The sequence below is a fragment of the Hylaeus anthracinus genome, unplaced genomic scaffold (assembly GCF_026225885.1).
Source record: "Hylaeus anthracinus isolate JK02 unplaced genomic scaffold, UHH_iyHylAnth1.0_haploid 2, whole genome shotgun sequence".
Taxonomy (NCBI): Eukaryota; Metazoa; Arthropoda; class Insecta; order Hymenoptera; family Colletidae; genus Hylaeus; species Hylaeus anthracinus.
Window position 1 is genome coordinate 3265764 of NW_026534838.1, and position 23918 is coordinate 3289681.

Sequence of the window (23918 nt, forward strand, 5' to 3'; positions counted from 1 at the left end):
ATTCCAAATTAGAGATTGTAAAATATATAATTATATAATTTCAATCGATTCAGTCAGATTCTATATTTCATTCTATGATTTAGTCAGATTCATACATTTCATCCTAAGTAATACAATTCTATAATTGATTCCAAATTAGAGATTGTAAAATATATATAATTATATAATTTCAATCGATTCAGTTAGATTCCATATTTCATTCTAAATCGTAAATTATAAATTATATAATTCCATTCTATAATTTAGTCAGATTCATTCATTTCGTCATAAATAATACAATTCTATAATTGATTCCAAATTACAGATTGTAAATTATAAATTATACAATTGCGTTCTATAATTTAGTCAGATTCATTCAGTTCATCCTAAATAATACAATTCCATAACTTCATTCTACGATTCGCTCCAGTTCTCTCTTTCATTGTAAATTATAAACACTAAATTTTATACAATATAATATCATTCCGTAATTCAGTAAAATTCTATACCTCATTCAGTACTATACAATCGTGTAATTTAATATCATCGAAAATACAAAAAGATCGATCGAAAGAAACACCTTTCTTTCGCGATTGAAAACTTCATACATTTTTAATCTAAATGAGAACGTTGGCCACACTCGAATTTAAATATTTCCAAGGAAGAAATTGGGGCTGTGGGGGCAGGATCGTCAAAGAAGCGTTCATTGCTAGTGGTCCTGCGGTGAGCAGTTATCGGTCGTTATTTTTACATGAAAGCGAGCGAACAAAAATAAGGCAACGTCCGTCGTCAGCGAAAGAGTTGAAAAGCACTCTTATGGCTGGTGTTGAGAGCATGCTTATTTGCGAGCCGTCGGTTCGGTTTTATGGATGTTCGTCAAGTGAAACAAGTTGTTAGGTGACTCACATCCTATGCCAGCGGGGACTCATTCGTAACACTGTGCTTCTTGAAACACCGTTTACCAACAAACACCTTTGTTTCCTGGTAAACAAGCGTCAACAGCCGCTATCCCTCCCAGGCCAATAATAAAAACTCATAACACACTCCGCGAGCTTGATATCAGCCTTCTTTGACGACCTAACGATTCATAAATATGTTTGCATAGCGCTACGTTATTTAAATGTAAATTTAAAATAGTAGATACGAAACATTCGATCACGCGGTGCCTACTGGTTCGTTACGTAAATGTATCGTTCATTAAATACATTTCCAAAGCGTTATGTTATTCGAAAAGAAAACGAAAAAATATTAATAGATACGAAACATTCAGTCGCGTAGTGGGTACTACTGGTTCGTTACGTAAGCGTATTATTTAACAGCAGACAATTATTTCTATCGCGCCCACTTGTATTACAAATACGTACATATTTACTTTTTCAAGCATTCTTTCTATTACATTGTTATTTTTAGATTAGCGTGGCTGGTCGATAATTGCTTACGCTTCTTCGTTTATCGAATTTTTTTCTTTCGCGTTTCCCGTACGATAGCAAACGACTCGTTTAATCGAATAATGACTCGAAGTACGATTAAAAATTATGCGCCGTACAGTTTCGGTCCACGATTACCGAGCTACTTCCAACACGGATATAATAATATATACAAGAAAAAAAGAAATAAAAATTTGTTTCAAATTTCTCGCACAAAGCCACAGTTATCCTTACATAGTATTTAAAACGGTACTTAATTATCTACATTAATTCGTTTTGCACCTCTCGAATAAATTTTATCGCACTACGCGTTCAGAGATTAGTGGATATATCAGAAAAGCTCCGAATGTAAATTAAAATCGTCAAGCGTTCCTGATCGGCACGTACGATTCGGCTCGATAAAAGAGAAATCCGTCCTTATCCGACCACGGTTCGTTCGGGAAGCACATTTTTAAATGTCACCCTGGATAAAAATAAACGCGGCGACATGGATGATCCACGCCGCGACTCGAAAGCAGAATAAAATTTGTACGAAGCGTGTACCGAATACCCATTCAACCGAGGGTTCAGCAGAGATCAAGGTCGAGCGTGAATTACTATCAATTTTATTCGAAACTTACGTTTCATTCGCAAACGATCGGGAACTCGCGTGGCGCGCTGCGCGATCATTTCGTAACCCTAGAAAATGTATCACTTCGCATACGTTTCGCTCTCTACGTTGTTTGAATATAAACAGGTTGTGTTATCGTTCTCCATTCAGTCTCCTAAACGAGCTCAAGGTTCCTCGGCGAAGCTCGCAGAGTTAAATTAGGAGTACGAATTACTGGCGAATAAATTATTACATTTTTAATTATTCCTTGTCGAATATTTAATTCTGTAATTGAAATGCTACCGAACCTATCAACGTACACGACTATTTACGAATGTTTTCCTGTTTCATTTTTCTTTATATCGTTGTTTGTTTAAACCGTACCGCAAAATATACCTTTTGTTCTTATCGAAGAGATTGCATGCAAAATTGACGAGCACAGAGGAACCATGGCATTATATAAACATACGCGTTTACGTTATTTTTATCACTTATGTCATATATATATATATATACAGTTATTATTAGATAATGCTATCTAATCTTGTACGACACATTACGGGATACAATTTGACTTTCTTTGAGACTTGTTTCACGGAGATACCGCAGAGGTCAATTTCTTCTGTTCGCGCGTTTCGCCGTAACGCGACCGAGCGCCGAATATTCCGTGTAATTTAATTAAACGATACCTGGCGATCGAAGCGTCGCGTTACCCTCCGAGAAAGAAGTACTTAACCAAATGAAAAAGTAAATTTAAAAAAATTGCCGTCTAGACGTTTCGTAGGTAATATATTTTCGATCCCGTGTCTCGCTGATTTCTGAAAATACCATTCCGGTAAAAGCTCTCAGTTTTGCGGGCGAAAAGCGAATCAGAGGAGATGGATTAAATTTCTTATCGCCGAGTATCTTTCGCGGGAAACCTTCGGGAGAATTTTTTCGCCAAGAAATTGCTGAAACTCGATGTTCGGATGAACGAATATCATGTATAAAAATTTCGTGAGAGAGACGTTCGTGAAAAATCGATTGAACATGATGAAACTGTATGTACCATGAAACCGTGTTACGAAGACAGTCGTCTTTCAGCTAATGGAACGAAGCTGTTTGTATCGTTGCAGTTACTGGGCGGTGCTTGCTTCAGCCACGGCCCGTACACGTTTTACAAAGCGGTTAGGGTTGGAAACGGTCGTGTACTGCGTCTGGGGAGCTTCTTCCTGACGAAACTCTGGAGCGATGCCGACCTCGTCAGCATCGGGGAGCTACAGCTGCTGTGGATGGACAGCCGCGGACCGAATCAACCTCTGGCATCTTTACGGCTGTACTTCTTGCCGGAGAACACCCCGGACGGTCGAAGGGACATGCACGGAGAGGTGAGTCCTTTTAACTTTTATCTCGCTCATCTGATCCCTCTTTCGACCATGGATTATTAGCTTTTCCGAACGCGTTCCTTTTTCAATCGAGACTCGGAAAGCTCGCAACTTTGTTGTAGCCAGAATTCACGAATTTTTTTTAAGATTTCGATATAAATTGCAATCCAAACGAAAGGGGAATTTTACAGTACAAGCGTGAAGCTTATACATGTAAATCTTAAATGTTACTTGGAACACCCTGTATACATATATTACGAAGAGATTCTATTGAATATTCTATAGAAATTTCATTTCACGGCGAACGAACGAGAGTGTAGTATTCGTGCAAATGTTTGATAGAGTAAACGTCGCGAATGATTCGTTAAGCATTGGTTTCATTAGTCAGCTGTTGTTGGAATAAAAAGCTAGTGTTTATCTCTGGCTCGAAGCTCCGCGGATCCGAATTGTAATTCAGACCGATAATCGCTCGCGAATACGCGAACGCGTCATTTCGCGACAAGGAAACGCTCTTTCGATGGTCGCAAACCGGTTTTACATTCTGTTTTTTCCACTCTCCTCGGGCGTTTCATCGACGAAAATCTCGCGCCGCGACGCGTGTTCTCTTCGCTCGAGTCGAAAGGATTTTCCCCTCGACGCGGATAGGCGAAATTTTTACATGGATAAAGATTTTGAACAAACAACAAAAATATTAGACAAATTAAAACCATAATTTGCCAGAGCGAACGTTATTATTCCGAATGCTACACGTCTCGACGCTAGATCTTGTAAATAAATCGTACCGTGGTAAACATAGAGGCAAAATTATATATTTAAAAAATGATTAAATATGAAAGTTACGATTAGACTGCGAATGTAGTTTATGGCAAATGAAAATACGAATTTTGATAGGAAAATGCTGTAGGATCGATCGCGTATCTGTGGATTGGTTTTATTCGTTATCTATCGCTTTCGAATAAAATTCTACCCGTCTCTGTTAGTCGGTCCCAAAATTACGAGACGGCTCACAGGGTCACTCGTCCTCCAATCGGATAAGATTCGAAACGTGACGTGCATTCGACTTTCATTAGCGTCCATTCCCCTCTTTTGTCCACGGTTTGCAGCGCTCGACTATTCGTGTTTGCACAGCAAGATTTTTATTTTCGACGAACAACTCTCGAGAACTTTGACCTTTCTGGATTAAAATTGTTACGGCCAAGACTTATCGTATCAATCCAAAATAGTTGGATATTTTTAAATAAGAAGAATAAATATAGGCAAATGGTGAGAATGAAAGTTAAAAAATATCTCCTTATAGGGAATGATATGACGAAACTTTTTTGTATTTACAGTTTGTTCATGGAACGTTTAGTTTCGAAAATAAAAATTAAAAACTTGGAAGACCTTTTTCTTGAAATTCAACTTTCGCAACGATCTTCTGACTTTTCAGTTTTTATTTTCGAAACTAAGCGTCCTATAAGTAAACTGCAAATATAAAAAAGTTTCGTCTTATCGTCCCCTGTAAGGTAATATTTTTTAAAAATTGGTTCACAATGTACAAACATTTCTCCGAGTCCATTTCTCGAGATATATATATACGCTCTTCCCAGTCAAAGGGTAATTAGGCTTCTCGCGCAATTAAAAATTACTGTACAAAGTAGTCTAGAATTTATAAGCAGTCGTTCGAGGGATAAATGTTATCATTAGGCACTGTACAACTTTCGATACATAGCGTGGGACAAAAATAAATGATAATAGCGAATGGATAGTGAATCATCAGATAATGAATACTCGAGTGGCAATCTAGGCGTATCAGGGGCAAATTACAGGAAAGAAAAACATGAAATCCGCGTACAAGATACTCTGAGACCCGTCATAGAATCGATGTATGTGTTGACAAAAAAAAGTTCACGACGCGATAAATTAAATATCTACTTTCGAAAGTGATTTAGTTATGAATTTTTTCAACGACGCGTACGAGACATATTTTCATATTGGAAGCAGTCGACGATTGGGTTAGCGTATGAATAATTTAGACTTTTCAAAGTTCTTCCAAGACGTCGGGATTTATTTTCACGGGCCGCGTATGAATATTGGACAGCGATCGTCTATTTAAGCGATTCGCATTCAACTCGGTCCCATCTTCAGCGAAAGCACAAGTTGAACCAGAATTAATCCTGTCTTATAATAACGCGATTACCGCGACCACGATACTGTTGGAGGCACATTCGTGTACTCGGAATCAAATTCACCTTGTATTATGCTAACGACATGCTAATGGCTCCTTCTTTAACGACCGTTTCCTTTTGTGAGCTCGCTTTTGATTCCTCGGGTCTCCTCGTCGCTCGTAGCTTCCCATCTGGCCGATATTAATTACGGAATTCTATGTCTGGCCTCGTGATTTCATGGTTAACGTGCAACGAGAAAGTCGAAAAGACGAAAGTATAAATTCCCGTTATGGTATCCGCGAGACCGAAACTCGTTGTAAATATATAATCGTAAACGCGCAGAATTCATTTCTCCACCTAAGAAGTAACAATTGTATATTTGTAGATAATCTCGGTTTATCGATTACGCGTATTGCGCATAGACCAAAAAGAATATTACCCGATGAATAATTTGTTCGCATTAAGCGCGAGTTGAATAAAAATTCGCAGCCTTCGCTCGGCCGTTCGTGCGCGCGATAAATTTCGCAATAAAGCGACGTAAATCAGTCGATAATTACAAATTTATGCCCGTCCATAAACAAAATGCCGCATAGCCGACGAAAAATGCAGGCGCATTAAATCGACGAGAAAGCAGCGAATCAATTGGGACGAGCCGAACAAACGGGGAACAACGAACAGAGTTGAAAAATTCGTGGAATTTCGCGACGCGTCCGTAAAACACAGTATTTCTACGTCGCAACAAATTTTCTACCGATTAAATTACGCTGCAATATTAATTCTACCTCTGCGAATAATAATTTTCCGAAACACCCAAAAGTACTAGAATTTTTTTAATTTCTTGCATAAAAAGTACAGTTTTAGAAAACTTTTTTTTGTTTTGTTTTTTTTTTTTTGAACATTCATTTCGACACAGTAATTTCGTTATTAGATCGCGAATATTTTTATAGGAGATTTGAATGCAGAAGAAAGTAAAATAAATTTGAAGTTGGATTGAATTTTAGGCACGTTTGCAAAGATTTTACTTTGCGCTAAAAGCCTCAGTCTATTCATTGTAACGAAAATACCTGCGTACTAGAATTTTAATTAAATTAAATTAAATTCTCTTCGTGCTTTGTATTCTATATTTTTATAGGAAATTTAAATGCGTAAGAATGCACGCAATATGCAAAAATATAAAAAGAAAATCCAAAGTAAAATTCATATAGTAATATTTGAAAGACAAAATAAATTCTTATTTTTGTTGAATTTTTTGTTCTCTGCGCGAAGAGTCCCAATCTCTTCGTCGCTTAAATTCTCTTCGTGCTTTCGTACATCAGGTCACGTTGCATTTTACTTACACTCGAAAGCGATGATAAATTTCGAAATTCCAGTTCCTTGTCGAACAAAAACGAGGAATTGATATCGTGGAATTTGTCGAGATTTAAGAAAGTACATATCGCGCTCGCGCGGAGCTCTTGACGCAATTTATTACGGAAGAGAAGGAAAGGAAAACGCGGCAGAAGCGTATCTGTATGTTGTTACCGCAGTTTTCATAGTTGCTGGCTTTCATTCAAAAACCGTATTTGCATTCTCATTATATTTTTTGCCCCTCTTTCGTCGGGAGTTCCACTGAAACTCCGGAGCTGCATTCTTGTAACTCGTTTTCCGTCTTCTGCAAATATTAATTTCGTTTCTTTTGCTCGTTGCGCGGGATAATAAATAGAACGAACGTAAAACGCGCAGCGATAATTCGCGCATGCACTCTTCAACCAACCTAAACTTGACTAACTTGTTTCCTTAAAGTCCGTTCTTCTCGATATTACTTGCTTGTTTGACAAACACATCCGTGTATTACATTACCATTAACTTTCTTTAGGGAAAATGATAGTATTTCATTTGTAGTTCACAATAGTAACAATAGTTTTGTTTGTATAGTTTCATCAATTAATCAATTTAAAAAATTGAAGAAATGACCCGCATTCGACCTTGAGATATCTCAAATTCGTTGTTTCCACGTGTTTCAGCATCGTTTATAGTTGATTGTAGTAATTTTCCTTTCATTTGTAGTTGAGTAGCTTAGAAGTTATAAGTATCCAATAGATAAACCGTTGATAGAAATTCGATTGTATTTTGGACGTCCCCTGGGGGAGGGCGGCAAATAGCACGGCACCTGATTAGGCGAAATAATTGAGGAGATAGCCGGTGGAAAATCAAATTCTGGGACATTAGGCGAGAAACAGAATCCATTTCTCGCGTGCAATGGCGCCTCCCTTCGAGCTAACCGGTCTGTAAACAGTGAAAATGACGAGCGAAGGGGGTGTGCTTAATTGACAATGTACCGATAGCAGGAACAGCCAGACCCCGAAATCCACCCTAACAATCCACCGAGGGATTGCTCCGTGTCCTTCCGACCCCCTCGACGAGCATTTTTACATCTGCCTTCCTCTACTTTGCAGCCTCGTCTTTATTAACCCCACTCACCCAACCCCTTTCCTTAAACGTGCTCCTGGTTTGCATACACCTCTCGTTAACTTCCTGTCCACGAAGTTTCCTAAGAAGAGCTCGGAGAGTTTCGTGATTTCGATAAAAGGCTCTCAATTGAGTGGTTCGTGAAGGAAATAAGAAGCTTCACTATTAGGAACGTAAACAAACGTTTTAACCTTCTATGAGCCAAATTTCTTTTTCTGCGAACAACTTTGCAAGGGATTAGTTCGATATTTCAGGTCGATGGTGCTGTCAACCACCATAATTATTATTATTAGAATAAAGAAGTCTTCTTCTTCAGTCGTTGACTAAACAAATTACTAGTAAATTGATCTTAGAAGATATTGTGGTAAGATTCGAAATAAACTTTAGCTTTAACTAATTTTGCTCGCAAAACGGACTTGCCCCACTTTCAAGATCAACAGCTAATATATTTTTATCGTAGAGGTCGAGATTCAACGATAGGCAGCTATTAAATTTAACCCTGAAAAGTCGCAAGTAAACTAGAATGAAGTAATAGGTTTAAAGTAGGTCAAACCTGCTACCTAAATTAAATTTGTTTCCATCGTTAAAAAAGAAACTTTGACGAGCAAACGATCCAACGATATCTCGGTGTAAAATGGAGATTTATTGTTTTATCTATTTCATTTGAAACAGTATAAGTATTTCGGAATAGCAGTATAATGGCGGTAATGGTCTTTTTCCATTTGCAAAGCTAAAAATACAACGCGTGTAAACGATTATATTCGTCAAAATTGGAACACGAATAGAGGGGCTTGGCAAAAAAGCGGTTAAAATTGCTCTTTTGTCTCCCCGAGCTAGGAAAACGTCATTGTAACGAAGAAAAATGGCGCTTCGTTTCGAGAAAAGCTATTCGAGGAACAAAAAACCGATGTGAAGAATATATAATTTTTGTCCTGGAAACAGAGACGTTTCTTTGAAAAAGAATATCGTTATTTTTGTCTTAGTTTCCTCGGTAGATTCGTTAAATATTGTCAAATTTGACATGCTTATAAACGAAGAAAAAATTGATTTATGATTGAACTGTTTCGATGTTAAATGTCGACTTTAAAAGCGAGTTGGATAAATGTTTGGTGAAAAAACCATGTTTGGTCGATGCAAGCATATTTTTATTATGGCTATCCACTGCCTGTTATTCTTTCTTGGCATAAAATAATTGTTTTCGCGTAAACCATATCTGTGCCATTTAGGAACAATCGACTTTGAACATCGAAACGTTTAAATCTCTTTGAGATTAGGTAGGTCGAAAATTCTCTCGTCTTTTCCACAGTTTCTTAATAAAAAGAAGAATATGTTATTTGATTTCGAAAGCTGAAAAAGTCATTCTTTTGAATCACGTGCCTCGGAGATGGTAATTTTACATTCTTGAGTGCATTTCGTCATTTGTTGCGACGATAAATGATCACATGAAAGAATATGTTGTTTACGTGTTTCTCGAGTCGAGTTTTCGAAGCAACATTCTATTGTACAGTGAGTGTATGTAGAAATAAGTGTCCGCGAGCTCGGCAAGGTTACGTTCTAATACTGTCCGCAGAAATGACGTAATGAATAATGCATTCTTCGGTTTAAATGTTAGTTTTATGAAACACCGCACACGTACGCGCGAACGCTCAGACGAGCAATCGATCCGTCTCTCGTCGCTGTTGATGCACGTTTCGCGTCAACGTGGATTCAATTAATTAAGGAAATCCGCTTGTCGCATTTAAAGGTTATACAAATACCATAAACATTCGTGCAACTTTTCCAACCATGTACGCGTTTTCCTCGTTATTTCGACACTGTCGAAAGTTTCTTGGAAATTTCTAATTTGCCGTAATTAATTAAGGAATTAATTAACGAAACACGCTTTTAAAGGTTATACAAAACGCTACAAACGTCCATGCAAGTTTTGCATCCTTGTATGCGTTTTCCTTGCTGTTTCAATCCGATTTTTCAATCACATTTAAAGGTTGTACAAATACCATAAATATTCGTGCAACTTTTTCTATGCATATACGTGTATTCCTCATCGTTTCAACATCGTCGAAAAATCTATAAATAATTTCTTGAACATGTGGAGTTTGCTCTCGAGAGACATTAAACTAATTGCTCGTCATTAATGCGCTTCGCCTAATTGCTCTAACGCGTTTAAGAGAGAAAACTTGCTGTTCTGTACTATTTCCCGTAATTTCTCTGATAAATGGAAATCTCGATCCCGGAGACTATTAGCGTTTAACGAATTCCCAAATAAAATAAAATATCGAATCAGAAATTATCTCGAAAATGTAGAAATTAATATCGAAGAAACAAGAGAGAAAATTTAATAAAATCGAGACTCTTTTGATTTACTTGAAAAATGTAGAAATTAATGTTAAAGAGATTAAAGTTTGTTAACCGTAATAGTCAACGGCGAATGGAATAACAAGGACGGTTTATAAACGCGTTCGAAAACAGATATTTGACGTTGTCTAGCCTGGAAACTATTCTGGATATAATTCAGAGAATGGGTCGAGGGAACGGGCAGCCCTTTGTGGCCCTCGGAATAAATTAAAACCGGGACGTCCTGCAGCTGTCGGATAAACATTGTTCCTCGATAGTTCCAAGATGAATCGAGCCTTTCGATTATTCACCGCTGCGTTCATCGATCACGTCAATTACACGCGACAGAGTCGAATCGCGATAAATCGCCCGCATAATATTTTCCACTCCTCTCTATTTCGTAGGTACACGCGACCGATCGACGATGTCTTTTTATCGGAGATTGCAGAATTTTATTCGAATAATCGATCGAGGATAAAACCAGCCCGTTTATTCGCTTTACTCACGGATGAATACCGACATCCGTTACAATATTTCTTCGTGCCGCCGTACAATTTTACAAATAATTTACAAAATTACACCGTGGTAACTTCTATCGATACTGGCACTCTTGGCATGCATTTACCTCGAATCTCGTCTAAGAAGCGCTGCCTTGGATTCAAGTCATGATTCTGAAACGTTAACTCGAGGTTCACTTGCTTGATTCGAGGTGAGCAGTTCCAAGGAGTGCTGGGGGTAACGTCTCTTAGACAGGACTGTCGTTATTAGTCGATCCAGTCTGTAGAATTAGATATTATTATACTTCAAGGAATGTGGCAATTATAGTTTTCGCTATTATAATAGAAATTGATTTTCTATAGTATTATTCTATATCAATAATTGCCCTCAGGGGCTGTAGTATGCGAATATACTGCTACAGTACGGGCTTAGCAACCCCGAGGTACCCGAGCTAGAGGGGGGCAGAAAAATTCATTTTTTATATTCTTATTCTATATCCATAGTAATAATAAGAAAATTGATGTTCTATTAAAGAAATGATTATCGAGAAAGCTTGAAGTTTCTGTTTCGACAAAAATGTTGTTAATCTTTGAGGAAATGTGAGTAACGAGGGAAGGGGTGGGGGTGAAACGTGTCGCCGAAGCGATTTGGCAACGAAAGACAAAAGGATCGACCGGATGAGAACATGCAATTACCCAGCTCTCTTTTGCATCCTTTCAACTCCCTGCGCACTTTATCCCTCTCTGTGCTCCCTTACGGGGTCGCTTTCCATCCATCCATCCATCCATCCATCCATCCAGCTCTGATTTCATTTTATTTCCTCGCAGCGAGTTGTAAAAGAAAGCGACAATTACGGACTATTTCTTGACTCGCTCGCGTATAAACGGCGTTGCAAAATAGAAACGCGAAAAGGGACCGAGGCGATAAGCGCACACCCCCACCCCCACCCCCACCCCCCCCACCGCTCTACCGCGACGACTACCCTTTTCTTTTCGTGTGTACGTACATACGCACGACTGTATTTCGCGTGGATTCGCGCGCGTGTTTGTGTGCGTCGTTGATTTCCTCGTTTTCAGCGTTTTCCCGCGACGGGTCCACTGTAAATCCGGCGTAATGAAGAAATTCTTATTCATGCAACCACGTAACAAACTCCTCTCCGTCTTCTACAATCCTCCCTTTTTACGTTTGGAAAATGTAGATGATTCTCGGCGGTTCAATCTTTCACCCAACAAAAAAGAAAACAAAAGAAATCAATTTTTTAAGAAATTAGAGTATCTTGATATCATTATCCCTAAGTCAGCGAGCCAGAACACCGAATTTTCACCACGCAACTTTGATAAGAGCGTTAATATCAATACTTCAACGCGCTAATTAATCTATTCCACGTTCCATTACCATTATCGTTTAGAATTGCCTTCTGGCTCGAGAAAACGATGCTCGGAAGCAAATAGCATAGTGTGAGCTGGGCTTTAGGGTACGTTCACCCGATTCCCCATGGTTCTCGAACACCACACGAACAACAACCGCGCGTGCACGCGAATTCCGCGAGTTTTATTTAGAACATTGAATTATTCTGACGTGGCAACGTACGTGTGCGCGCGTGTTCGGGCGAGGACTCGGTCGGAGAAGAAGAAGAACGAGCGGTGGGAGGGAAGAAGTCGTTCGTAATTTTCTAATAAATCATGCAAGCCACGTGGACCCCCCCCCCCTCCTTCCACCGCGAGCACGAAACGAAGTGCATATGCGAGTTCGTGTAACTTCGAGAATTCGATGCAAACATAACCGAGCAACTAGAGAAGGGGCTACGACAAACCATCATAAGAATTGACGCGATATTATCGTGAATGGGGAAAACTGGCTTAACGCTGAATCCGCCAATTGTAATTTCACAAAATATTTCGAAGGCGCGTTTCCGCTCTTAAAAAGCCGTTTTTCGTCCACAATTGAAAGAGGCGCCGTGATCAGGTTCCGCGTAAACTTTATTCTTCGACGTGTATTAAATTGCTGAATTTCCCTCGTTGATACATAATATAATATTCATCGTAGAATAACTCTTCTTCGATTCGAAAATAAAGGTCCGAACGGGATAAAGTAGCATTTCTTCAGCGTAATTTCGAATTTCGATTCAGCCTTTCTCTCACCGGCGAACGAAAAAAACCGAACCGCAGCAACAAGTTCGAGGCGTCCTGGTTAAATTAAATTTCCATTTGCCGGACATCGAAATGACGCAACGCGCGCCCGGACGAACGTTTAATTCGCGAAACGTGCCGCGTTTTATTTTCAATTTCATTGTCCGCCGATTGACGCACGACGTTCGCGAATCGGACCTACCGTCGAAACGAGGAAGAGGCGAGAGGGGGGGAGGAGGGCGGCGTGGCACGAGACAAAAAGGAAAAAAAAAGAAGATAAATTGCGAGAATATAGCAAACCGAACAAAAAAAAAAAAAAGATCAACGCGTCGCGGTATTGTTGAGCATCATAAATACGGACGACAAAGGGAATAACAAGAGAACAAAGTGTTGCGTTTCGCGTGCGTTCCACCGCGATCGAACGTACGCACACAACGGGTACGAGTATTTCATTGCGTTTCATCGAAAAATACTTCTCACGCGTTTTTGTGGTCCCCCTTTTTATCCAGGAGAGAACACGACGTTTCCATTCTGTATGCAAATTGTCGCACGGTGGTATAATAAACTTTATACACTAGCGCCATTAATTTCGATATTATAGAATATGAATTTTTCTATTGCAATTATGAGTATAGAGTAATGATACGGAACATCAATTTTCCTATTATTATTATTATTATTATTATTCACAACGCCCGACAGAGTTGCTTATTTCGAGACAATACTGTACCTTCTTATCGTAAACGTTATTCGATGCCATAATCACAGATAGGTAATTAATTCGATGCGTGCGCTAACCGATACGGGCACGTACAGGGTTATCCAAAAGTACCTTTAAGATGTTGAACGAGAACATCTATTAAACGCCGTGTTTATTTGTTGTCACTTTCTTTTACTTCTAACCTACACTGATAGACAATTTTAACTATGGAATCGTATGCGATTGCAGAGCGTGTTAAAGTAATTAAAATTTATTTTGAAAACCAGTGTTCAATAAAAAATACTCATCGTAAATTACGTGATTTTTTCGACGTACATAATCGTCCATCGGAACAATTAGTAATTTGGTTAAAAAATTTGATGAAACTGGATCTGTTCATGATAAACGAAAGTCTGGCAGACCAAAAACAGTTCTATCGAATGAAAACATTGCTGCTGTTCGTAAAAGTGTTGCCAATGATCCATCGACTTCAATTCCACGTCGTTCTTAAGAATTGAGCATTTTTTTTTGACAGTTTGTGACAAATTTTGCATAAAGATTTGCATTCGCATGCTTTCAAAATTCAATTAACTCAAGAATTGAAAGAACGTGACCATTTGCATCGCAGAAATTTCGCAAATTGGTTGTCAGAACATCGTTCAATTTGATCCATTGTTTTCACGCAACATCATCCTCAGCGATGAAGCTCGCTTCGCATTGGATGGACACGTCAATAAGCAAAATTGTCGCACACGGGGAGATGAAAATCCAAGAGCCGTTAAAGAAAAATCACTTTATCCAAAAATAGTTACCGTTTGGTGTGGATTTTTGTCGAAAGGCGTAATCGGTCCATTCTTTTTCGAAAACGGGAATGAAGATGCACTTGCAGTGAATGGTGCACGTTATAATGAAACGATTATTGATTGTTTATGGCCGAAATTGAATGGAATCGACGTAAGCAATGTTTATTTTCAACAAGACGGAGCTACGCCACACACAACGCGTGAAAATATTCGGTTTATTGCGATCGAAATTCAATGGTCGATTAATTTTAAGGAATGGTGATGCGAATTGGCCACTTCGATCGTGTGATTTCACCCCATTGGTTTTTTTTCTTTGGGGTTATTTGAAAAGTAAAGTTTATGCCAGCAAACCAGCAACAATTCATGACTTGAAAAACAACATTAGAAATGGTAATTGGTGAATAAAACGAGCAAATATGCCAAAATTTTATCGAGAATTTTGATTTTCGAATCGATGTCTGTAAACGTGGTCGTGGTGGTCATTCGACAGATATCGTTTTTCACGCATAATTGTCATAGATAATACCTGATAATTAAATTAAAAAAAAAAAAAAAAAAAAAAAAATTAAAAAGAGTATCTATTTTATTTAAAAAAGACTTCCTATAGTCTATTTTGGATAACCCTGTACGAAAGCGCGCGGCTCTGCATCGAGTGAGTTCGTCGTGTTCATAAAAAACGTAAATTCCGGCATCCCAGCCGACCATTAAGCGTCCCAATTGATTTATGCGAATTTGACGCGACATGTGCTCACTGTGGATATATTAGAACACTGTCACACGTAGAGATGGGAATCGAACCGAGGACTGTTTGCGAATCGGAGTCGATTCGAACGGTCGAATCAGCCGCTCCGAGCGTAGACAGAAGTAGAACAGATGTGATTTGTCGAGTCGAAGACCCGACCGCGACGAGTTTTGATTAGTTTCGAAACGAGTCGAAAGGCCGAAAAATACGGGCGAAATGCGGCGAGCGCGAATTTTCAATGAAAGAACTAATAACTTTAACGCGTCGGTTTTGTCGTGTATGTAAAAATACCGAGGGTAAATTCGGTTAAGTTTGATGGATGAGGAAGCGCAACGAGCGTAATGAAGATTGATTGCCGTAACCTATATTCGAACGTGGAAGGTAACATAATACAGCAGTCTGTTAATTATATTACATTACTGTTCCCTGCTTACATGTGACCCGATTTTTCAAATTCATAGGTAGATTTTTTGATACAGAATACGAATTTATTTGCTGCAAATATCGATATCTTTTAACGTAAGAATGATGCCTTATTTCTTTTTTTTTTTTTTTCGTGAAAGTTACTCTATGTAGCTTACTTCACAGCTTCGAGACTGGCTATACATAATTTATTTTGAATGTGCTAGCACGAAGCCTATTAATAGCCTATTAATAACCGGTCGTCGAGGTGTTAAGTGCTCGTCACACGTATTTGACCCACCCTGTATTAGAATATCCCGTATAAATATTGTCTGAAAAATTGCTCTAAATAATTGCCATGTTTCTGTTTTGGTAGGAGGGTGGGTGATTAATAACATGCCTCGACAAATTTGAAAATGGTACGTCCTGTAGCATGAGTCAGGTTTATTGCCATCTCTTGCGGTACGGTGTTAGTACGTTGTTGCTGCAACGTGGTTCGCATGGTTGGCGGGGTTTGTGGGGTTAGGAGGTGGAATCGGTGAAACGACGACGGGGGTGGACCACGGGGGTGTCGAATGAAAGCTATAGCGCAAGGGTGTAGAGCCACTCTGTATGAGTAAGTGGAGAGAGCCCAGTGTTATTGGTTTTTGTTGCGCATGCCTACTGCTGGCGCCAATCTGGCGAATTATTAGCCAAGTTTAACCGGCCGGAGGTGAGATAGATTATGACAGGAGTTGGTGGACGCAGTTTAATGGCTCCAACGTTCGGCATTAATTGATTAGTTTTTCTTTCGGCTAACTAGAGTGACGGGTGAAAAAAAAATCAATGGCTGCTCGTCGCTGTGATTAATTCCACCAACGAAATTCATCGTCGATCGTTAACCCTCTGTTCCAGCGGTTTCCAAACATTATCGAAGCCTCTCGAAGCAGTTTAGCTCTTTTTTTCTTTAATCAAATGCCAAGTTCCCATCGAACAAAAATTCCTTTGAAAACAAATCTCGAATTTTGCCTTCGACAGCTGAGTACGCCCGCTAATTTATCGAAATATTAAATTTTGCTATTAGATTCCGCCCTGATTTTCACTCCCTTTCGACTGTCCCTTGGGACACGGGACAGGAGAAAAATTGGCCAATAAGTAGTCGATCGAATTCGTGATGACCATCAGTTCTCTCGTCTTATATACCGTTTTATTGCTTTTCTTCGGGCACCCGAGGAACCCGCTCGATGGCACAAAATGGAATCTGATGGGTAATCAAAGAGACCGATTTCAGGGCTGACTGAAACGAACGCGAAAAATTACGGACAGTAGGAAAGATGTTATCCTCGAATCTTGCAAGGTGTGCCCCCTTTTTCCTTGTTTAATCTTTCAGACGAGTCGCTGTTCCCTTTTAACCCTTTGCGCTCCAAAATAGGGGCCACTAAAATCTCTCTAGCTAAACGAAATAGAAATACCGTATTCAGAGGTCAGAAAGTAAAAATCAAAGTCTTCTTTAATATTTAATTTCTTGTAATGAGTTTTGACTTTCTTTCTAAAGGACGTAATTAAAATTTGTTAAATAAGAGGAATTTATCCGAGTCGCAAAACGAGTACATTGTTTGCTATTAACCGTATTAATTTCTTTGAAATCTGTTTACACAATGGCATCCTGAGTGTAACAAGCCTTTCCCTCAGGATTATTCCACTCACGTTCCTTATGAACCTGCGCGTTTCATCCTCCTTCGCGCTCCTCTTCGCAATGTCCATAACCAAGACGCTAAAGAGCCAATTCCCATTGATAACCAGGCAGCTGCAGGCGTCCTCTGCGTATCCGTTCCACTTAAGGACACCTATACACCTAAGAGAATCAGAAACAGGCCAACGTTTACCATAGCAAACAATTAAACTGGTGAAATTAGGAAGGAAATTAGGAGATCCAAGAACGGGTCATTGTTTATAATTAAATCGATCAAATTAGAACCGTTTACTTTATCAAACAATTACAGTAAAGACCAGATAAGAAACCTAAAGATTGCGAGACAATAATAATGTAATAATACATAGCAGATACTAGTACTCGTAGCCAATTTCGAATAAATTCATTCACGAGAAACTAGGAATGGTTGAATGCCCGTTAATCGTTAATTATCCCGTAGCGAAGATCACCGAAAGCGAACGAACTCGAACGAAGGTGAAAGTTTGCGATCGTGAACCGGCGCGCGCCGTCGGTAAAAACGAAGAAAAATGATTCGCGGCCCCGCGAATAATATCGATGAAGATGACGATAAATGATCGAGGAAAAGGTATCGGTCCTCGACGCGACATTAACCTTTAAATCGGTACAGGTAACAGGCAGGGGGGGTTCCCGAACCCTCGACAGGTTCAAATCCGTTTGTGTTGGTGCATTTTCGTAACCAACGGTATGTGTCCGTCCCGATGTCCACGGCCAGGTGCTTAAGGCGCGTTCACACGGCCTGTGATCGACTGTGTGCGTGTTTACCTGCTCACCAACACGTGGCCTCCTCGAGCCGTTCCGTATGGGATTTGCGGGCCGGACAGTTGTCGGCGACGCTTTCGTTCTTGGTTTACTTAGACGAATACAGAGTGCCCTCCTGAATGCTACAATGCCAGCCGAGTAAAAAAGAGTTACTTTCGTCGTGTTCTTTTTTACTTTCTTCGTCCGATCCGCACGGCGCGAATCGCTTTTCCACGCTTCCTTTTTCACGCGATTCCCGCGTAATCGCGCGACCCTGCCGCCCTCTTGTTACCGATCAATTAGTATACATCGACGGAGAACGTCCGTTTTACTTTGACTTTTAAATGAAATAAAAAAGTAAAATTCGTGAGATATGACGTACGCGATACTCGATGCTACATTTGGTGATATCGTACAGTAAATACAGAGGAAGCGAAGTGCAGAAAAGTGGAAAACGACGGAGAAAATAATATAGTCTATAATGCATAACAATTTTCTTCACTTATTTTCGTCGTTATACTTTGGTGCATTTTGCTTTCCTCCGTTTTGCTTCCTCTACGGTTATGAATATCTACAGCGAGGAAACAATAATTTAATGCAAATTTTAGCATCGGTCATTTCGATATATATTTTTTAAATATAAGCACTATTGATGTCATACTGTTGAAGCCAAGTAACTATAAATACGAAATTTTGTTAGTTAATCGTACGATAGATTTTGTAGAAGTTGGGTACGCGAAAATGTCGTCGGGAAGTAATAGGAGAAATTGCTTCACGAAGGAACTTTGATTAAACGAAAGAAAAGGAGGGAGGGACGAGTCGATTCTCCCTGCCAGGGAATACAAAGATAATTCTTCTTGAAATATTTCCCTTTGGTAAAACGATTTTATATTATGTCAAGTCGCCTATTCAGCCCGTTGGCCGACGCAGAGCAGAGTTACAGCCATCTTTCTTCGAGGCCCTCCTCCTTTATGGCCTCGTCCACGTTCATTCGCGTAGCTTTTACGTCGCTGCTGCACGGTAATTGAATATTTGACGAGCACGAAAAGTATCTGACACGTTGAAATCGCGGCTTTAAAACATCGTGTTCCATCCCTGTTCAAAAGTTAATAATTATTTCACTAACTCGTGGCTCATTAAAAACAGTAATTAACGCAGTTTTCTCGAGATTTGATAAAATCGTCAAATATTTATTTTGTTGTTCCGTCGGGTATTATACGTAACGAGGTGAATATTAATTTTAATTAGACCCACTGGAACGAGTTGAAGTTTTTATTTAAATTTCAACCGTGCCGTGGCATCTGTTGACCTTTCGACCTTATTTTTAAACCCTGTTCAAGGCTAATCCAAGCACATCCACCGTTGTAAAAATAATTAAACAAAGTTTCCCGGGTTATTAAATGATTGTTTTACACGAAGACAAAATTGTTGTTGTTATTTGAATTTCAATCAGCTTCGTCGACGCGTAAATGCATGCCGAGACCGCAAAGTTCTACGAGGGAAAGTAATTTTGTGCGCTACTGTACATTACGTGTTTAGCTTGTATAGCTTGGGTGGGATTGGATAATTCTAATACACAGTCGCACACGTTGCCTGTATAGTAACCTTTGACCAACTCCGCAACCGTGTGTATATGGACTCTCCCTAACCGGGAATGAGAAGGGATTCTCTATCCCAGTGTTTCTCAGACTGCCAACAAAAAACAAACAAATTCTACGCCATATATTATTTTTATTGAACGAAAATATATCGTAAAAATGATAATTTAATTCGTCTCTGGGAGGTTCGTAAAATGTTGTTTCTCATTGGAGATTTTGGGGGAGAGTTTGTGGGAGGGTGACACATGAGAAACACTGCTATATCTTGTAGCTCAGCGTTTCTCAGTGTGAACACGTACAAAAAGCATATTATACTGTAGAATAAGGAAAATTACTTCCTGTAATACTCATTCTTACAAAAGGGGCCTTTTAACGTAGGCTGTTAAAAAATGTACGTTTCTTTATGGACTTCTTAATAAACGATTTGCACTTATTATATTCATCAATTTTTTATTTCGCTCCTTTGAGGAGTAATCTTGTTGAACTTCTGCCTGAAAGCAAAGTAAAAAGAATATTTTTGATAATATTCATTATAAATCAGTGAGGAATATGTTTGTGGAGTCGTGTGGATCGACTACAGAAATTGTACAAATTATTGGGCTGTCTGGAAAGTCCATGCCGATTTTTAGTAGGCGGTACAGGTCTGTATATATCAGAATGGATGAAAACAAATAAAACGTGTACATTCCTTAACAGGTGGAAAGGTTGTGGAACCAAATGGTACACATATAATTCAATAAATATACATCAAAATTCGAATATACCTTTGATATTTTCTTGAAAATAGGCATGAACTTTCCGGACAACCCAATATCTAAAACTAATGGCATTCGTTAGGATAAAATTAATGTATAGGGAAACGGAAATTGATTAATTCATAGTTTGGAATCAATGTCAAGAAGAGTCTTACAAGGTTTTCACTCGTGTTTTCAATAGAATTACTAAACAAATACTTCCGTTAGAAATATGAATTTAATTCTATCGTAGGACGTTTTTTGAAAAACTTTTCCTTTATCACAGGGATTTGCGAGAAAATAAAATTTGAGAGACACTGCTCTATCCTCTAGCCTTCTTATCTGTCCCACTCTGACTCTCTGCAGACCTCTCTCGCTTTCCTAATATCCCCTCCTTTCCTCTCCACCTCCCCTTTCTGTCTCGTTCCCTTGCCCCTCTTTCCCTCTTTGTTCCTTTATTACACTATTTAAGTCCCTCTTCGTCGTTCAACTTCTGTGTCGCTGTTGTCCTCTCGCTTTCCGTGTTTATCCGTCTCTGGCCACGTTCTCTCTCTCTCTCTCTCTCTCTCTCTCTCTCTCTCTCTCTCTCTCTCTCTCTCCCTCTGCCGTGTTCCAGATCGCGCCCTCTCTCTCCATCCCTCCCCATTGATCGTCCTTCTCAATTTCCCTCTCGCTTCGTCCTTCGTCGAGGATCGGTCTTCTTGTTCTTCCCCCCCACCGATAGCAACGAGCATATTCAGTTCTCGCTTAAACTTCTCGAGCAATTTAATCGCATAGTCGTTTCGAATGTCCATTTAACCCTTCGCTGCATGGCGTTGCAAAAATACGTTGCACAAATTCTCACCGAAAGATGAAACGAAGATTATCGTTATTCGAGCCAAAAATTGTGCAAGCAAACGTATTTCGTTTTATTTCAAACGCGTAATACGTGGTCTCTCGTAGCTTTTTCATTTTATAATTAAATTTTGGGGGAAATTACGATCTCTCAAATATCGCAAATATTTGTATGTTTTCGAATACATTTTTTTTCGATATATTACATTTGGTAAATTCAACTATTAATTTTTTTTTTTTTTTTTTTTCTTTCTTTTCTTAGACAATTCAAATATAGCGCTAGTTAATTTGAGTGCGCGTTTTTCGAGGGTAAAAATAGAAAATCATGCATCGAGAGGACGAACGCGAATATGTTTAAAGAGAAATGATCCGAAGTCTGTCTTTAACGATTTCAAGACGTTCGAAGCCTTTGAATTTTATAGGATAAGAAGCTTATTTTACTCGGTCGAATGGCTGTGCTATATGTTTTTACGAGCCTTTCACGATTTATTAAGACAAACTTTCAAGAGTTTACAATGTCGTAGAACGTTCGTAACAATTCGGGGCTATCGTTGTACGGTTCGAGTGAAATTCGAGACGTTTTAAACCCGTCGCTAGTCCCTGAAAACGGTTCACCCTTCGACCAATCCCAATGGCTGGCGAAAAATAACGATACAAATTTCGCAACTATGGAAACAAGTATTAATTTATTTTAAATATTTTTTTATTTCCATTTTTTGAATGGAATGTAATTTTCATTTACACAGAACTTTTAATTTTTACGTAAATCCACAGTTTGAATGCTAATCAAATTTTCACTCAAGAATCACGCGTGTTTATAATATTCAAAAATACCGTAGATCAAAATTAAAATAAATTAATGCTTGCTTTCGAGGTCGAACATAGTTTCGAACGCTTGTATTACCGTCAACATAAATCCTGGCATATAGGGAATCTTTAAATGAAATCGTCGATCTTCTTTGTTTGATTTTCGTCGTTTTAACGAGATCAGGGAGAAACGAGCTAGGGCCACTCGTCGCTTCGCCAGCTGATTTGAGCACCACTGGGCTCGACGAGTCTTTAGAAATTGTTTCACCGACACTCGTCTCGGGAAACGTATTCAGTTCTCGTCGTGGGAGTAGCGAGTCTTTTTCAACGTTTATATCTCTGCCATTACTGCTGAATTCGGTTATTGTGGAATAATCATTTTAAAGATTATTATTAAGCATTCATTATGCGCAGATAGTGCGTATTGTCTCTATTGTTCCACGTTCTGGGACATGGTTTAGCAATTATAGGAAATCAAAATTGATTTCAGTCTCACAGATAAATTTGTTGATATTCGTTGTTATTATTCAAATTTACGTTCGTATTGTCCGTGATGGACAACGGGACGAGAAATTAATTATTTTCATTTATTTAAAATACATTTATTTAAAGTACACGATACAAACGTTGGAAAAGGTAATAAAACATTTACGAGAAATTAGAATTGATCGCATTTTTGCAAACAGATTTGTTGATATTCATCGTCGTTATAAAAGTACACGTTGACGTTATTCACGGTAGTCGATAAAGCAACAAATTAAGTATTTTCTGTATTTAAAATATACACGATGCAAACGTCGGAATGGGTAATAAAACGCACCGGGAAAATACTTTACCGAGGAAAAACAGAAATCGACGTACAATTTGTTTTGCGTCCGTTGCATTTCGTTTATGTTCATTTTCCAGACCGAATGGAATTTCTCGCGTCAGAAGATTAAATTTCTTAGAAAGAGTAAATAATTAGACGGTCCCGTATGAAGTTCCTGATCAAATAATGCGATACTTCTATCGATTAGAACTATTGGATAATTTTTTAGACAATTTTAAATGTTATCGAAAATGACATCGGAACTGTCGATTATTTACGAGCTTTCATAAAATAAACTGTCAGCTTCACAGAGACTTAATAAATAAAATTCACTCGCTCGCATCGAAAATAAAATATAAATACAAAAACATGGGGTTGTTCCAAAGCTGGATGAAAAGAGAAAACGCGCAGTACGTTAAAAGTGTAGTATAAAAAATGTCCATCACTTTGGCAGTCTCATGTATAAAACATTCGAATTGATAGTGGATCAAGGTACTGCGACACCCGTAAAAGAGTGTAATTCGCACGGAGGCAGGTTCTTGTTTCGTTTTATTTGAAGCTTCCGCGCGTAGAAGAGCTGGTTATTTTCGTACGGTATTTTTAAAAACGATACACTGCTTCACGGTGTAATGACTACTTGCACCGACGCGTGGGCGGAGTGATAACAAATTCCATTGCTTTGCACCGACGCGAATGTCGACTCTCTCCCCTCCTTCTCCTTTTCTTCTACATCGAGGCAGTTTACTTACCGCATTATCGGTTGCCCTACACGCCTGTGGACTTTACCCATTCAGCTATGAAAGGTGTGTACACACGTTTCATAGCTATTGCTTATTGCTTCTCAATAATCATGCTCTGCACCTCTCGCGGAATTATGCAGGCAAATTTACGAGTATTCTCACTCTATATAGCGAGAGGTTCTATAGACTTAACGTTTCAGACGAGAAAATGTACGATACATTTCTGAATATGGAGATTTGTAAGACTCGCGTATTGAAACGTACAAATTCATAGCACTTGCACTTCCATTCGATCTAATTCGTAGGACTTGCAACCTTAAATACAGAGATTCGTGGGACTTGCGGAAGAGAAAGTGAAACGAGCAAGGTGGAATGAATAGGAC

General features: G+C 38.9%; 1 protein-coding gene across 2 annotated transcripts in view; it reads left to right on the top strand.

Moving 5' to 3' along the window:
* The window catches only part of LOC128892840 (mucin-17-like), a 181587-nt gene that overhangs the window by 45910 nt on the left and 111759 nt on the right, over window positions 1–23918 (top strand). For both annotated transcript variants that reach the window (XM_054153408.1, XM_054153409.1), the window contains exon 2: window positions 3111–3362. In XM_054153408.1, the coding sequence (XP_054009383.1) occupies window positions 3111–3362 (252 nt within the window). The remainder of the gene's footprint in view (window positions 1–3110; window positions 3363–23918) is intronic.